Source organism: Epinephelus lanceolatus, chromosome 22 (genome assembly GCF_041903045.1).
Source record: "Epinephelus lanceolatus isolate andai-2023 chromosome 22, ASM4190304v1, whole genome shotgun sequence".
Taxonomy (NCBI): domain Eukaryota; kingdom Metazoa; phylum Chordata; class Actinopteri; order Perciformes; family Serranidae; genus Epinephelus; species Epinephelus lanceolatus.
In genome coordinates, this window is record NC_135755.1 from 36,785,627 (window position 1) to 36,804,529 (window position 18,903).

General features: G+C 40.8%; 1 protein-coding gene across 12 annotated transcripts in view; it reads right to left on the reverse strand.

Annotated features, from left to right (window-relative positions):
- The window catches only part of camk2d1 (calcium/calmodulin-dependent protein kinase (CaM kinase) II delta 1), a 225,957-nt gene that overhangs the window by 203,949 nt on the left and 3,105 nt on the right, over window positions 1–18,903 (reverse strand). For all 12 annotated transcript variants that reach the window (XM_033609759.2, XM_033609763.2, XM_033609755.2 and 9 more), the window contains exon 2: window positions 12,458–12,552. In XM_033609759.2, the coding sequence (XP_033465650.1) occupies window positions 12,458–12,552 (95 nt within the window). The remainder of the gene's footprint in view (window positions 1–12,457; window positions 12,553–18,903) is intronic.

Below are 18,903 nucleotides of genomic sequence, written 5' to 3' on the forward strand. Positions count from 1 at the left end.
CATCCTACTGTATACACTGGGAGCAGTGGGCAGCCGCAGTGCAGCGTCCGGTGACCAACTCCAGTTCTTTAGCCAATGCCAGTGGTCAGGGTCACTGACAGGAGTATTCACCTAACATAGCCTACATATCTTTAATTATATAATTATTTATATGTCTCTATGTATATTTTTACATAAATCCCCAATATTTAATTTGCCTTTAAAAAATCTTCTTCCTTCATTTAAGTTGACAATGTTTATTGTATTGTATTATATGTATTAACTCTCTACAGGATCTTGTATGTTCTTTAATGTGTGTTCAATTTATTAAAAGACAAAAAACAAAAAAACGTTTTGGTGAACCCTGCAGCAAAGTGAGCCCTCTTCCTCAGAGAGGATCTTTGCCTCCCAGTTTGTTCCTGTCGGCAGAGCAGAGTGAACCGTCTTTCTTCTCAGAGGATCTTTGTCCCATGAGAGCAGGCAGCATGCTGTTCTTATCTATCGCTCTGCTCTCCGTGTCTGCATTTAAAACAACTTTCGCTGGCAATTTGACAGTCACTAGAAGCACATTATGACCCTTTGTAAAAGTTTCTGTGTGGTACCTGTTTTGTATATGAGCTAACGTTAGTGGGTAAGGACTGAGAGGCTGTCCGGTATGTGTGTGTGTCTGAGTCGGTGCTGCTGGCCCGATCGGGCATGTCTGCGCAGGGTCTGCTGGCCCGCGCAGTTATTTTTACTTGCCCCAGGCATTCAGGCAACCGTTAATGTCAGACCCTGTAAGAGCTGGTCGAATTCTCTAAATTTTAAGGAAAGGTGCTTCAGTGCTTCCTTTCTAATCTCCTTTAGCATAGTGTACACTTAACCATCTTTTACGAAAGAAAAGGAGATAATTCCGTCCCACAAGTCCTTGCGGCAGCAATATTTAAAGCAACCAAGTGATGCCATAACTTGTTCATATGCTATATGTTTTGAACTTTCAATATTATGTTAAACTTAGACGCGATCTATGAATGTTTTGTTACTATTGGTGTACCCTCCGTCCACAGCTTTGTTTAACTTGTTTTATAACAGGATAAACAAATATACAATGCATTATTTTAATCTTCTGATTTTCATGTGAATGAGAAAAAACGAAAATCCACATGCTTTTCCCATTTTCGTCTTCAAATGGCTAATTGAAATAGAAATTAAACCAAAATCAGAAACCTACTTGTTTTTCGCCTTTATTGTTATAGGCCTATTATCTGCCCCTACTGCATCTCAAAACATTGGCACTGGCTATGCGGATGGGATGGGATGGGATGGGATGGGATGTTCTGCTTCTCTGTGCCCCCCCCCCCCCTTTACTCTCTCAACCCAACCGGTCAAAGCAGACGGCCGCCCACCTAGAGCCGGGTTCTGCTCGAGGTTTCTTCCCGTTAAAGGGGAGTTTTTTCTTAGACTTGCTCTATGTGAAAAGTGCCCTGAGATGACTTTTGTTGTGATTTGGCGCTATATAAATAAAGTTGAATTAAAAAAAAAAAAAAAAAATCAATGTGCCTCGTGCGTAAATGTGCATCTAATTGGCGTATCTGGAGATTTAAATAATCAATGAACTTAATGCTTCCCACTTTTTATTCCCCTGTACAGTGTTTCCCTGTGGAGCTACTGTGGAAGGATCATAACAAAAAGAGAGAATTGGGCACTATACAAAAGACTGCAATGTTAAATGATATCTGCTTGAGGTTATTAAATACTTGCATTACTTTCAGCATTTACGCAGAAGGCACAGCAGCATCACTTTATTATTTTTCACTTTTATTATTATCCATCCATCCATCCATCCATCCATCTATCCATCTATCCATCCATCCATCCATCCATCCATGCATTAGGGACACATAATATTGATTCGAGATATCACATTCACAAGAATGAGACGGAAGCAAGGTCACAGTGACACTGACCTTTGAACTTCAAATTGTAATCAGTTCATTGTTAAGGCCAAGGGGATGTTTGTGCCAAAAGTGAAGAAATTTCCTCAGGGTGTTCTTGAAATACTGCCTTCACAAGAACGAGAAGGACGTGGACATTTGTGCCAAATTTGAAGAAATTTCCTCAATACATTCATGAGATATTGCGTTCACAAGAATGGGAGGAGCAACCAGAAAACACAAAGCCTCCAGCCACAGCTGGCATGGAGGCATAAAAAATTAAATAAAATTGCAATACTACAGCCAATCAGTTTTTTTCCAACCCCTATTTAACACATGCATACCATTTTTCAATACAATATCAGATCAGCCTTCAAACATCTACTTGTTCTCAAGCTGATTTTGGGCAAAAGAAAGCAAACAGGAAAAAAAGTGGTCCTTTATCTTCTTCTCCAGGTTGATTCATCAAAAAAAGCACTGACTTCAGAGAGACTTAATCCACAGAAATCCATCCTATGTTATTACTGCACAAGGGACGAGACAATACAACTTATCAGTATTGACGAGGTGCCCCCTGTGGGCTTTGATTGAGTGGCTGATAGCAGACAAATGAGCTTAGCACCCGCCAAGGCATTTCATCATCAGTCAATACCTTCCTTCTACTGCTGCAACCTAAGCATTACAAATTACCATACATATTTAATGCTGTTGATTTTCCCTGACTTGTGTTCCTCCATGCCTTCATCTCCCCATCATCATTATTTGACTGATTTATCTTCTCTTCTCTTCAGATTGAACACTAGAGCTTGAGCTGAAGTGGAAGTAACATTAATTACTATTTTAAAAAAAGACAGGCTGGAACAATCAATCCTTCCCTGCCAGTTGATTGATGGGGAAATTAGGCAGGCAGAGATGAACATACCTTCTGCCAAGAACTGGGGAGTCCTACACTCCCGCTGACAGTTGCACTATAACATGGCAGCCTGATTTGTTTTTCACGCTCCCTTGCATCGTTCTAATGAGATATTTTTAGCCTTCCATGAGCAGCTGTGCATCAGTTAAAAGAAGAGAGAGTCTAGGGTGAATTCTTACAAATATACACATGCTTCTATCATTACACTGCTGTTAAGCTTCACGGTTTCTTGTCAACTCTAAAACTTTCCTACTGTGTTTCCCTCATCGGAGGGGCTGAATATGAACTCAAACTTCAGTTGGAAGTAGACAGTAAGAGAGAGTAAAAAGCCTTTTGTCTCTACTGAATCAATAACAGGGGTTAAACACAGTGAGGTTTTATGCTCATGTAAAATAGAAATGCAAGGACATAAAACAAAACTCCATCTGTCAATCAAACACCAGCCTGTTGGGTGAAAAGTCGATAGTAAAACTAAAATATAAGAATAACACCCCCCCCCCCCCCCCAGTGAACAATAATGGAACTGTACCTGAGTGACCCATCTTCTGGGGTGTCTTCTTACCAACACATACAATAAAAACAGCTTCTCATAAAAAAAAGTTTCATTACATTATATTTAAATGAACACAAATTCAGTCATACACATTTATAAAACAATCTCTAATGTAACCTTTCACATGAAAAACATATTTCAAAAAACTGCTTCAAAAGCATTTTACTATATAATTATTCTCTCTCCAATATCTATTTTATATTGCTGTGAAATCATCAACAACTTTCTCCTTCAAGTTTCTCACCAAAAACTACATTTTACAAGATTACCTTGAACACATCATGAGAACCTTACAATTTACCTTCGCCCAATACTCTATTATTTATTACAATGCTATTACTCTAACATTTTTACTGAATTGAGCATTGAACATTGAACACTGAATATTAACTACCTCTCCCTCTGCTGATTTTAACAGGGATTCATTGTTTACAATGCAGCTTTATCAGGGTATCAATAGGGTGCATCTGCTGACACAACGATAGTGAGTTTATTGCATTCTTTTGTCACTGGGAAAGATCTCAGTTTGCCCCTAACACTGGGATGCCAACTGAGATAACATAGCACTGAGATCCCAGAGCCTATCTGCCAAACAGTCATTGTATTTTTCTTGTATCTGCTCATTAATTTAAGTTTGTGACCATTAGTCTGAAGCCCTGTTTTTTTCAGCCTGCGCAAAATTGATGTAACACAACAGAAAAACATCAGCCACTGCCATCTTACTAACCATCTTACAAAGAGCTTGCTTAGTGTATCTGCCTCCCAGTATGTCTCACCAGAGTAGAATTTTCTGGTTTGGGGATGGGAGAGGTAGACAGCATGTTGCCTGCTCCGTCCTGTGGGCTGCCTTTTCGAGCACAGTTTAAGCTTTATATATTACTGTCATGTAAAATGTAAAAGGATATTTCAACGAATCGTTCAGTTTGTAATGCTTACCAAACCAAAAGCCTCCAGAACGGTTCAATACGAATACATGTAGTGTTACACCCATAGAGAATAGTATTATTCTTCTCAGCTAACTCTTGGCAAGGCAGTAAGTAAGTAAGTGTATTTCCCAAAATATGAAACTATTGCTTTAACATTATCCACTGCACACCACACAGATTGTTTGGAAACACACATCTATAGAGTCTGATGTATTCCAACTGGATGATCTACATTCACAGCAGAAAATAGCATGGTGGGATTTCTGAATAAACGAGTGATGCTGGTGTAAAATATTAAGTGCAATCAGCTTATAGTCTTTGATGGAAGCAATTAGGGTCAGGACACACAGGCAAGAGAGATACTACTTAAACGGTGACAAACACAAGGACATTCTCTCAGGGGTTTCTGAGTCATCATTTGTGTTATTGTCAACAGGGCTGTATAAACTGCTTGCTGGTCATCCCAGTCATAGGCCATATGGGTCAGCCAGAACCTGAGGGCTGAGCTGTGAATACAGTGACAAGACACTCAAATACCATTTAGATTGTACACATGGCGCACGCCACCACTTTGTGTTAGGTCTCTTTTTCCCTTTCTGACACACATATACAAACGCACAATATATCTCACTTGAGCCTTCTCTTATGTCTAGTCTTAGCAGGGGACTGTGTAAATGGCATGCTGAGCCCCTGACATTAGCTGCTAAGCCAACCACTGGCACTGCATATACACCGGCCAGAGTTTGGGTAGATATATACATTTGTGTGTGTGTGTGTGTGTGTGTGTGTGTGTGTGTGTGTGTGTGAAACAAGGGATTCATACAATACTGGCAGCATCATGCAGTGGCATAATTAACAGCACAAAGATTGTAATATACTTCAACGCCTATATTACCCCACAGACTATATTTAGTGCTCCATCTCTTTTGTTTCCATGGGAATGAAGAGTTCACGGTGAGCGGCTGGGGCCTCGGGTATTTTCCAGAAGCAAAACGACAGAATGGCTGGCTCCTGAACCATAGCTAGCTTTTCCACAGCCTGGTGGGTTTGTCAAGTGATCATTTCCACTCCGCTGAGTCCAAGCATCACTAGGTCTGTGTTTAACCACTGCCCTAGTTTTCCCTTCATACAAGCCTGTGCTGTCAGTGAAGACAGGCTCTCAGTTGAGTTCATCTGGATGATGTTTAGTTACATGTTCTGTGTGCGCGCACACACACACACACACACACACACACACACACACACACACACACACACACACACACACAAGGTCATTAAGTGACAAAGCAGCGCTGTGAAGGAGTAATTAATAATGCACAGAAATACTATATGATAGACCACCTTCCACCATCTCTCTCCAAGTCCCTCTCAATCTTCCTTAAATGCAATAAGCAAGCAGCATTATCATCAGTGCTGCTGCACTCAGGGTTTCTTTTATCCAGTTTTGATGACAAAAATCTGTTGTCTTACATATTTAAATCTCTCCTCTTACAATGTCTGGTAAAAATATTTCCCTCTGAAAATACAAAGGCCTAACATTGTGTCCTGACAGCAAGCAAGTGCCTCTCTGTCCACGCTGAATCCTTTAAATATGCACTTCCGTAATGTCATTAAACAAACCTCTATACCTCCCAGCTGTGCTCTCATGTAATCATACCATGCACAGTATCAGCTGTGCACACAAGATCATATTTAAGACATAACCACTATAAAGATGGGTGAGTACTTGCTGTCTTCCTATGTTTGTACCATTTTAACAGAAAACCTTGTGATATTCACTTGAAATGACATACACTATAGCCCACTACATGTAGGTTACAAGGGATGGTCATTACCGGAAACTTTCAGCTCCAATTTGTGGGTTGGCAGGTTGAGTTCAGGTCATTGATTAATGCATATATTTGGGTTTAGGGCAGGGTGTACTGGCTCTCATAACAGGCGATAGACTCACAAATCAGTCTTTAGACACTTTGCTTAACTAAAGACTGATGTCTTTCTCCCTGATTTTGTGTTTAGATGGGCGGATACAATTTCAGAGTTTAAAAAAAACTCCCTACGTTGCAGAACCAATAGTAAATCCGCAGGGCAGTCCTTCGGTAGCTTGCTGAACTCTTGTGCTCGTGAACATAGTCCGACTGCATTAAAAGTTTTAAACAAAGTCGCTGTAAGTCCTTCATTTCCACAATCTGGTGGACTGAGCACACGTTTGTTAAAACAGAGTTAAATCTCTCAGCATCCATTTTCAAGCTCTCTGTGTGTTTGTTTCCTTGGGGACAAGAAAAGGGGGAGCGCACATTTCCGGGAGGGCATGTCCTTTTCAAAAATGAAAGCATTGCTTTGTTGCCGGCGGTTTTCTCCGGTGTGTTAAACACACTTTAAAAAGGAGTGTCCCCAGACTATCAGAAGGCGGAGATCTCTGATTGTTTGGTGGTGAGACTAAACAGGCGAAGGTAGTTTGGGTTTTAAGAAAATGCGACCAGCACATCACTGCTGTCTATATTTACACAAACAAACAACCAAATCTCACCCAAAATCCACTACTTTGCCAGGACCTGTTTGGACTGACTCATAAGAATCTCAACAAGCATTGGATGCAAACTTTTGCTACTTCAACGATTTCCTCGATTCTATGGACACATTTTAGTGGAACCTCAAGTACGTCAAGTAAGTTTGAGGTCCCGACAATGATACATGGATGTCTGAAATGCTATTTTCATCATTAAGTAAGCATCCTCAAAAAAAGCACAGTATGAGCATCACAGGCTGAGATGTCATGGAGCTTGCCAAAGCGTGCGCTGCTATGTCCTGCAAACCTAGGACCCAGGAGTCCCAACCCTTTACAATACTGCAGCTGATATCTACATGTACAGGTTACCTTACTTAGATTAAACTTCCAAGTCTACTTATTAATTCAGAGTACCACAAGAAGATTTAACAGAAATAATATGGTCAAACAATGCAACTTCAAACATGCAATCATTAACAAAATAACACATAAGCAAAAACAAGTGTTGAATACCGCTTGTTTCATGAGAGATAGAATCTGACATGTTTTACACTTAGGATCCAATCAAAGTGGAGTCTAGACCTTAAGGGACAATTCACCCCAAAATCAAGGATATATTTTTCCTCTTACCCTTAGTGCAATTCATCAATCTATACTGATAAATAGCACTACAGGGTTAGGGTAAGAGTAAAAATAAACTAAAGGAGTTACATTAATGCTGCTCTCAATCCAACTAAATATTCTGTATATTTCAAGTGATGGCACAAACACACTCTCACAGGATACGACTCTGTACTTTCTAGAAGTAGAGACTGTCAGGATTAACCAGGACTCCCTGGCGTAAAAGGTCTTATATATTAATGGGACCTTTCCAGCTAAATAAAGGATAAATACACTCTCTTCCTGATGTTGTACTTTATGAAAGCTTTAGTAGAGTCACGTGGACATCCCTTGGAAGTGAACTGCATTTGGTGTGAAGCCAGAGGTTTACGGCCTCTCCAATTAGATGGAGCTTCCTGTTTAGGTTTTTTCATAACACAGCAACAGCAGCAGCATTGGCAGGGAGTCTGGGGTTTCCCCTCATTGAATGTGACCTTCAGTTCAGCCTGCCTGCTGCAATATCTTTCAACTGGTCAAACAGTAAACTACTGTATCTGTCTGTAGTAGGAACATAATAAAAAATAGGGACATTGGGGCTGTACATTATGGCCTATAAATAATACTGAGATATTTTTTAGGCTATATCACAATACACAATATACATCTCAATATTTTGACATCTCCTCTAAACAACTATAGGATGACTAAAATGCTAAACTACTAAACAAGCTACTGTTACTGTTAAGTTAATAAGGTACTGTTCTAATAAATTTAAATAAATGACTGTTGCAATAAAGTTAAATAAAGAATTGTTATAATGAAATTAAATAAAGTAGTTACTGTTATAATAAAGTTAAATACAGTATTGTTCTAATAAATTTTGTTAAAATATTGTTTTATGAAGGTTTATAAAGAATTGTTATAAAATATGAAGTTAAATAAAGTACTGTTATAATAAAGTTAAAGTAGTTATGATAAAGTTAAATCAAAGTATTGATATTAAAGTTAAATAGCAGACTGTTATAGTAAAGTTAAATAAAGTTGTTATAATAAAGTTAAATAAGGTACTGTTATATAAAGTACTAATTATAAAGTACTTAGAATAAACAAAGTGTTACAAAGTGTAACAAACTGTTATAGTGAAGTTAAAAATAGCTATTATAATAAAGTTAAATAGCGTACCGTTACAGTAAAGTTAAATAAAATATTGTTATAATAAAATTTAATAAAGTTTTGTTACAATAAAGGGTTATAATACAGTTAGATAAAGTACTGTTATAATAAAGTAAATAAATTACTGATGTAAGAAATAAATCAAAGCGAAACCGCTGGTGCTTTTATTCTGAAGCACCCTGCAAGTCTTGGGCGAGAAACACCTTAGTGTCATGGTGATGGCTTGAAAAAATAAAAATAAAAATGATGTGACAGTTAATACTTTGTTTGCAATATAGTCATTTTATACATCCCACTTGGAGCTGCAATACATTGAGTATAATCGATATATCACCCCAAGTGACTTCTAAAATGATTCTGTCTCATAGATTTCATACTTCTGACCATTATTTGTAACAGTTTTGAGAATATTGTAATCACTGCAGAGCTGTAGTACTGGAGTCCTGTCTCAACCACAGGTTCAGTGTCAAGGTGTTTTCTGTTATTTCAAACTTGTTTCAATGCCTATTCCACTAGGGATGCACCGAAATGAAAATTTGTGGCCGAAGCTGAAGCCAAATAAAATTAAACGCTTGGCCGAGTACTGAATACCGAATGCCGTTGTTTAGTTTTTCATTAGTCTTTGCAGATGAACCCCCTCCAGATTAGTGTTGTCACGGTACCAAAATTGGGACCCACAGTACGATACCAGTGAAAATATCATGGTTCTGAGTAGTATCACAATACCACAGCGAAAATGAGGCAGATGTGCCGTTTGTCATTTATAAAATGATAAATTACTTTTCTATAATACATCAATGATATTTCAATGGAATAAATTACTTACTGACTTATTCATACTTCAAAAACAGCATCAATAAGTGATTAACATAGGGGGGATCGAAATAAATAAAATAAATAAAATAAAAATCAACCAGCCACCCTCCTCCCCTGACAAGTAAAGAACAGTCCCTGAAGTGCGGTGAGGTTTGCGGACCTTTACCTGCCACAAAGAGAGTAATGTGAACGGCTCGTTTCTCCTCTGACACGTCACATACCTGTGTGCTGCCATGGCTCGGCTGTCCAGGTACTTTTGGGCAGTCATGACATCAAGAAGAGGACATTATTGGAGCCGGACTTCTCCGTCGCCGGTAAGCCTTATCTTGCGCCGCAGAGCACTATGGCCGCCGTATTTGACAGGAATACATTCCTGTCTGTGTCTGTGACCCCCGTTTAACCCACAACCGACGGGATTCGCCTTTCGTTTCTGCTGCTGGTTGAAATCCATACTCACACAGCGTGCTGAATGATTTGTTTTGCTTGCACAAAACTATTTTTAGTCGCAAATGCGAGTGCGGTGACCTATCGCAAAGATCGGATATCTGAAAGATAGAAAATATTGCAGTATCTTGTGTGCTGTAAAGTGGTTTGAAAAAAATGAAATCGGAATCGGCCAAAATCGGAATCGGCCGTCGAAGCACTCTGCAAATCGGAATCGGCCCAAAAAACTGTAATCAGTGCAAGTCTCCTTGATAGAGGCAATTTCAACAAGTGCACAAATCGGCGTCATTATAACTCACAGGATTCACAGCCAAAGCACTTGTCTTTTGCTAGACACATTTTCTCCACAAATACAACATACTACCACCTACCTGGTGCCATATTACCCCACCAGAACACTGCGCTCTGAGAACGCAGGGTTACTCGTGGTCCCTAAAGTCTCCAAAAGTAGATCAGGAGTTAGAGCCTTCAGCTATCAGGCTCCTCTCCTGTGGAATCATCTTCCTGTTACGGTCCGGGAGGCAGACACCGTCTCCACATTTAAGACTAGACTTAAGACTTTCTTCTTTGATAAAGCTTATAGTTAGGGCTGGCTCATGCTTGCCCTGTACCAGCCCCTAGTTAGGCTGACTTAGGCCTAGTCTGCCGGAGGACCCCCCTATGATACACCAGTCTCTCTCTCTCTCTCTCTCTCTTTATAAATAAAACTGAATTGAATTGAATTGAATACTAATTTTATTATGGCATTTTACATTATACAAATTAGCCTAGCAGCTAGCAGAGATTTCCTCTACTCATATACAGCCTGAAACAACAGCAACATTTAACAAAGGTAATGTTACAACAATCAGTTCCATTACAATTCACAAGGTTCACCAACAAAACCACTGTCTTATACTAAACACATTTTCCAAACAAATACAGCATGCTAACTTTATTAGCACAACACTATGGCATTTTACACTGTATAAATTTGCCTAGCGACTAGCAAAGATTTCCTCTGCTTAAATGAAGCCAGGGTAAATCACACACAGGACTTAAACACTATTTTGGGAGGGCTGTATTGTCTTTTCAATTTATTGTTTCTTATCTGTGAAATAAAAGTAAATAAAAGCTTTGGTTCCACTGAGGGAAATGTTTTTCAGCTTACAAAAATAAACAGGAGGTCTGCATCGCTGCGACATGTAGTTACATTTCAGGGGAGGTGCACATCAGGCTACGGCGTAGGTTACAGCACAAGCTCTGCATCAACATAGAGCCTACGCCGTAGGCAGGCATCGATTCAACCAGAAGTATAAATCCTGCTTTATTCTGTTACTGTTACATGTTACATATTCTGAGGAGGAGTTATTTTCAATGGACATTAAGACCGGAGTGATTTAAATATGTTCAGACCTTAACAGATTTTCCTGGTCAAAATTCAAATAAATTAAAAATAGCTACCTGATAACTCAAACCCTTGGTACAAACACCAGAACAACTATGCTGTCAACCATTCTCATGGCCTTTCACACATACATACACATACACCTTCTCTCATCTTTCCATTTTCACTCTCATTTTCCCCTTCAGGTGGAAGAGGCTCAGGCTCAGCGAAGGCATTCAGCCAAAGCAATCTGAGCATGGAATCAATCATGGACTCCCTTTCTATAAACATCTGCCCTCCTCTTTCTGCACTCCTCCTTTCATCACTCATGTTCTCCCCTCACCTCTGGAGCTACAGCACCAATAATTAGACCCAGGAACCACAAGCTTTCTCATTGAAGCTTTCAGTTTTTCACCACATTGGCTAAGAATGATCAGAGATCTTGTTGTATCACTGAACCATCCAGAAAAGCTGTATGGATAGTCTCTTTTTAAAGCCATATGTACTCCCCCTCTTGGCTTTTCTTCGAGCAGCTGTGAGGAAACCCCCCTGCTTTCCAAGTGAGACACTACATCTGCTGCCACTGTGCGATCGCTCACCATCACTGTGAACCTTTTCATCTCCTTTTGTTTGTGGATTTGTGTGTTGTGAACTCTCCCTTCAGCCCATTAGGGTCTTGCGTGGAGATCAATCAGCGATCCAACATCCAGACAGCAGGGTTCTAGGCCCACACTGCACTGATAATGATGGAGAGAATAAAAAGGGTGAAGAGAGGTTTTTTCCCCCAATTCTGCCACCATGGTGCCTTCACTGGCTTGTGTTTGAATGTGAAAGACAGTGCTATGAGTCATGTACAGCTCATCAGAAATCAGAGGCTGCGGTTGATATCAGAGAATGAGTCACAAAAGGAGCTGCTGGCCTCCTTCATGTTGTGTCACTTTGATAAGTGGAGTTACAAAAGTGAAAAGCGATGAAATTGTGAAAGTGAAAGTGAATTTAAAGCTGCAGGAGTAAGATGTGGTGTGCACAGCTGCTACCATGTGAAACCTGACCACCTCTTGCTACTACAGACATAAAAAAAGAAAAATGGCGATGGCTTGAGAAAACATGTATAGTCACAAAAAGAGGAAAGTGGTTTTTGGGGTGACATTGCTAGAAAAGGAACAATATTAAACAAAGATACGGTCCCAGAATAACCAGTTGCCACAGCCCCAACAGAGTTAACACAGCAACATGTTGTATGACAGCATTACAGAGCATGTACTTACCCCTGGCAGACAACTTCTTGGTATTGATTATTTTGGCAGCGTATTCCTGCCCTGTGGAAATCTTCATGCACCGTCTCACCACAGAGAAAGCACCCCTATAAAAGAGATAAGGATCAGTCACTATATGGCAAGACTCACCATAACATACAGGACAGATACAGTAACACTTTTATCTGACACATTATCATTGAACAGTGAATTACTGGATTACAAGAGCCATCTTACACATTCTCTGCAATCAGTACATTTACATGACATTAGAGAAAAACCATTTACTGTGTTAGTCCGACTAAAACCAAGGGCCACTTGCACAGAACACCTTGATTTAAAATTTTCTTTAAGTCCTAGTTAAAGTTTCATAAAATAAAATAAAATAAGTTGCACAGAACACCCTTAAGTCTTCTCCTTAAGGTTTTCTTAAAATGTTCACTTAGGTATTTTTGGTTTTCTCCTTGTAAAGACCTTAGCAACCAAAGCAATGTAAAAAAAAAAAAACAAAAAAAAACTAAGACACCTTTGAGTCTACCTTAACTGCAACATGACTGAATTTATGGTAGCAAAAGAAAAAAAACAAACACACCCAGAGAAGACTGCTCTGCAACCAGGAGAACCGGATAGATAGGCTTCTGATTTTACACTATAGATTTGACTAAATACATTTTTGTTGCAATTTCTTCCTAAAATTGTTTTCTGGTATTTGGGGATCAAATCTGTACAAACAAACTCTGTAGTTTGTGCTTTCTATGACTGTATTCCTTTAGAGAAGGAACTAGAAGGACTAGAATTAGCAGCACTCAGGGCAAGGTGAGCGCATCTGTAGAGGACAAAAGTAGCACAGTCGAGAACAAGATGCTTCAGGTTTGTCCTTGTGGCTGGCAGAAAGTAACATCAATAAAAGGCCTCAGAACTCATCAAGGAAAAAAGAAGTGTGTGGCAATGAAAGGGCAGAGTAGCCGCATTGATCAGTACTTTCTAAGAAGTCAGTCGAGTCAGTCAGATGAAGTCCAGCGGCAGGTAGAAAACCACAGTTTGCAGGATATCAGTAACACTGCCACTGAGGAGGAGGAGGGGGTAGTAAGAGAGGATGCAGGTGACACTGAGGTCAGTATGCCAGTCAGAGAGAGAAGATTTTCTTGTGTAGTAGCGCAGAGATTAGCTAGCTACTTAGAAAGGAATAGCTTAATAGATACTTTGGTGCAGAAGGCATGAATACCAGGTTTTGCAGGATGTTTAGAGCATACTAGCATGATCTGGCACCAGATTCAGGCAGCGAAGATTAAAAAAGGGACCTGCATATAATATTTTTAGATCTTGAAAATGCGTTTGGTTCAGTACCGCACAGCCTCATTTGGAGTGCGTTTGACTAGTTCAAAGTGCCACAGGTAGTTGTTAACTTAGTGAAAGCATATTTTCAGGATATTAGGTTGTGTCTGAGTATGGCAGGTTTCACAACAGGTTGGCAGAGGCTAGAAATAGGCATCATGGCAGGGTGTACAATTTCTCCATTAGCATTTACTATGGCGATGGAAGTAATCATCAGCACTTCCAAGTGGGTGGTAGGTGGGGAGAGACGGCAGACTGGGTTGTATCTTCCACCAGTTAGGGCTTACATGGATGACATGACACTGGTGACCACAACAATGCCATGTACAAAGAGCTTACTAGAGAAGGTAAATGAGAACCTCAAGTGGGCCAGCATGAAGATCAAGCCTAGTAAGTCTAGAAGCAGTGATAGGAAGTTTGTCATAGGTGATGAGGAATACCCAACAATTAGGGAAAAGTCAGTAAAGAGCTTAGGTAGTTGGTACAATGTGGAGTAGAATGATGAGGAACAGGTGGTGAAATTTATCAAAGATGTGGCTGAAGGATTGGATAGAATGGATAAATCAGAACTTCAAAGAAAGTTGAAGTTGTGGTGTTTGCAATTTGGGCTATATCCTAGGTTAATGTGGCCATTATTAATTTATGAAATTCCAATATCCATTGCTATCCATTGCTCCTATATTAGGAAGTGGTTGGGCGCTCCTAGGTGCCTAAGTAGTGTTGCATTGTATGGAAAAGGGATACTTCAGCTGCCAGTATCTAGTTTGACAGAGGAATTTAAATGTACCAAGGTCAGGACAGAGCTCTTGTTATCTGGGAGTAAGGACGTGGTAGTTAGGAGTGTAGTTCCAAATCCAACCAAGTGGGAGAAGTGGAACCCAAGGTCGGCAGTTCAGGAGGCAGAGGCAGCTCTTAGGCATGCAGAGCTTGTAGGTAATGTTCAGTTTGGCCGGGGAGTCCTGGGGCTTGGCTCAGGCAAACCAGTATGGAGTAAAGCAGGTCTCAAAGATAAAAGAAAGCTGGTTGTGGAACAGATACGTAGACAGGAGGAGATATTAAGGGGTGCAAAGGTAGTGCCCCAGGCTAAGCAGGGACAGTGGTTGAATAGGTAAAGTGTAGAGAAGAGGAAGCTTAGTTGGAGGGACCTGTGGAGTATGGAAGAGAATCATATTAGATTCCTGGTAGGGGCTACATACGATGTGTTACCAACCCCCCAGAACCTAAAACTGTGGGTAAATGGGGACCCATCATGGCCACTGTGTTCAGGTACCACAACCTTAAAGCATATTTTGTCAGGCTGTGAATTTAGCTTGTCACAAGGCCGATATACATGGTGACATAACCAGGTGTTGAAAAATTTAGCTGCAGGCATCGAAGGGAAACGAAGACAGGTAAATTCAGAGGGTTTTAAGAATAGGAGTTTAGCAATTCAGTTTGTCCGTGAGGGGGATAAATACATAAGGGATAAGTTAGTAAGGAGGCAAGGGTGTGGCCGTCTAGAAGGTGCTTGTGATTGGGAAATGCAAGTAGATTTAGTAGGGGGAAAGCTTGTTGTTCCCCAGGAAATAGTTTGTACCAAGCAGAGGCCTGACATAGTGTTGTGGTCAGTGACTCAACGGATAGTTTATTTCATTGAGCTGAAAGTTCCTTGGGAAGACTCGGTGGAAGAAGACTATGAAAGAATAAAGCTTAGGTATGCAGACTTAGGAGCAGAAGCTGAGCAGCGAGGATGGAAAACTAGGATTTGTCCAGTGGAAGTGGGGTGTAGGGGATTCATAGCAAGATCAACTGTCTCGCTCCTGGGGGAACTCGAAGTGCGGGGACAGAGTTTGAGGAAGACAGTGAAGGAAATGTCAGATGAAGCAGCCGGAGCTAGTCAGTGGATTTGGATGAGGAAGAATAATGTCAGTTGGGGGCCAGCAGGGGGAACTACTAAGCAGGGTACATAACTCCTTGAGATCAGGTGGAAAGATCCACCAATCAGTCCTCTCAGGAGAAAATCCAGGAAGAGGAAGGTTATTTAAGTGTGGGAGTGGCCTATTTGAATCCCTTTTTTTGAGACCATGCTGCAAGGTGAGTGTGTTTGCTGATCCTGTGAGTTTATCTATCTCCTTTAATTTTAGTTTATGTTGGAGTTATGCTATGTAGCGTGTGAAATAAAGTATGGTGAATGTGCTAGGAAAGGTAGTATCAGCACGGTCTCTACCTGGAGCTCGCATGAACGGAGCCTGGGTTTGTTGAAGGTGGCAGTGCTGTTTGGGCTGAGAAAGCCATGTGTAAGTAAGGTAAAGGAGGTTGTCGGGTTGGTGCGGGGAGCAGTGAGACCTGGCATTAGGGGAGTGTCTCTGGGACGCCAGAGATCACTGTCTAGCCTCCTAGAGTGTCGTGGGAACAACTAGATGAAAGAGAACAAAAGGACACGCACATCCTAGAAAAGACTTAGCCTAGGTGCTGGACCACAAAGAGGCATCAATGTAGAAAAAGTTGAGTCCACACACGAGATACAGCTCCCAAGATTTAATCTGAATATCACGTCATCTGACGTTTCGGGCACAGGCCCTTCATCAGACATGTCTGCTTCTCTGACATGTATTTGCTTTAGGGAAACTGGTACCATAGAAAGGTATTCTTCATTCATGAAAGGTATGTGAATGAAGTTGTTTTTTAAGGATACCAGCAAGTGTTAACATGACATCTGTAAAAGGCACAGGTGATGTTGCAGACAGTGTAAAGCACCAATTGAATAAAGATTTCAGCACTAACTCTGACTCACTGATTTGCTTTTTACAAAAATGCTCAATAATTCATTACAACCCTTCCCTGCTCCTCTCTTGGAACATTCATTGATTAATTATCTGTAACTACTTATCCTGATACAGGGTTGCAAGAGGGCTGAAGCCTATCACAGCTGACACTGGTCAAGAGTTAGGAAACACCCTGGACAAAACACCAGACTATCACAGGGCTGACATATTAGCCTGTTTTACACACAGCAATGAGGCTATAGAGCCGTTACATAAACCTGTCTTCATGTCACCTTTACATTTTTACACAGAACCAAACAATGGCTGCATCATTCCGCTCCAATGTGTGACTTTAGACAGCATGCTGGCATCACAGAATCAAGGAAGCGTCACAGTTGCGACATCTAGTGTGACATATAACGTACATGTCAGCAGCACTTTATATGAAATAACAACATAGCAAAAACAATCATTTACTGTCCCTGTTATTTGGCGGCTGATCTCGTCCTCTGCACGGAGGGTAACCGTGGATTCCGACCAAAAGCTTCATGAGTGTCATAAGCAGCCAGTAGCCATTCATTTTCAATGCACGCTAGCTACAAAGGGCGTCGGGGGCATCGGTTGCAGCAAGCGGCGTGATGCCAGCGACCAGAGTGTCAAGTAGAAGTTGAGAGAAGCTGAACTTTATGCAAATGAGCAGCGCCGCTGGCAAAGCAGCAGCCAATTGCAGACCAGGTTTGCAGGACTCTATGGACCCAGCCCTACATTTCCTCAGCATATACAGCGATGCAATACAAAGGAGGGTTCCGAAAGTGCGATCCATGGTGAAAGAGGAAACCGAAGATGTGCATGCTATATAGGCTACACTTTTTTCCCTCCAAATAAGCTCCTGCTTATTTACCACCAATTACGTTTCTCAATGGTCCTACGTGCCAAACGGAGGGTAAAATCATAATGATAAAAGACTCATAAAGACGATATGACAGTGTTTATTTACGTTATTTTAATTGTGTAATGAAAGTCATGAATAATACATAGTGAAGACATAAATGATAGTATATTTGTTCATATTTGTAAAGTGCACAGCCAGTCAGCCTAGATGGACACATCTGCAGCGCTCAGCCCCGCCCCTTTGGCCGCTGCAAGTGCCTGCTGGAGCTGGCAGTGTGAGCGATGTCAAAGCGACCAGAGCGCCCGCTGGCGACCATGAAGCTTTTGGTGAGAATCCCCAGTTATGTGCTCCTGGACCTCACCGTTTTCCCTATTTGCAGACATTTTCAGCAGCTTTTCTATCTTTGAGTTCACTGCTAACAGCTAACAGCTACTTTTTAAATATCCCACAGTGGGTCACACACATAACACGTCATCAAAATGTCACACCCGTGCCGCCCGTGATCCCGTCCTGCTGGCTGTTTTGTTCATACAAACATTCAGTATGTTTACATGACAGAGAAAATCGATTTGTGTCAGTCCGACTTAAACCAGACTTTTGAAGTACATATAAACATGTTAGTCAGACCGAAATCGTACTAAATCAAATTCCTCATAGTTGGACTAACACACCCAGATAATGCGGTTAGGAGTGGAATTCCTCCTGCATATAAACAGTCAATCAGACCCAAACTGGCTGGTGCTCTGCATATGCTCCTCAGCTTTGCAGTTTCCGGAAGTCACATAGCATTAAATGTGTAACAAAAGAAAAAGCCAGTAACAACATGGAGAAATTAGGGCTGCACGATATTGGGAAAAATTGACATTGCGATTTTTTTGCCCCCAGTGATATATATTGCGATTTATATTTTTTTAAGGGTGCATTATTTTTCACCAGATGACTTCAGTAGCTCTACTTGGTGAGAATTAATCATTCTGTAATTATTAGGCCGATATTGCTTTGAAAGCAACAGCATAAAATGTGCTGAAAATAGGCATTTGTTCAGTGAAACCACCATCTGATTTTTTTTTTTTTCCCTCCATCTTAGCTCTTTTGAAACTATCGTTATATTATTTGCCGTCATGGATGTTTCATAACCAGGTCAATTTACACACTTGTGAGTAAAGCATATAAGAGGAGAGGAGAGGAGAGGGCTCTGTCTTATCTCTTCATAAACTAAAGTTATATTATTTCGCGCAACTGACGCTTCATATAACAACATAACATTATACTATTTATCATATTATACAGTGAAATGTTTCACCTTATAACGTGATGACTTACACTGTTTACACGACGGCATGTCATGTCTATCTCCACATGGTCGTGCCTTTACAATTCTCCTGTGCTCTCTGTATTGCACACGGCGGAGTCAGGGCCCCATGCACTCACACACACACACACACACACACACACACACACACACACACACACACACACACACACAC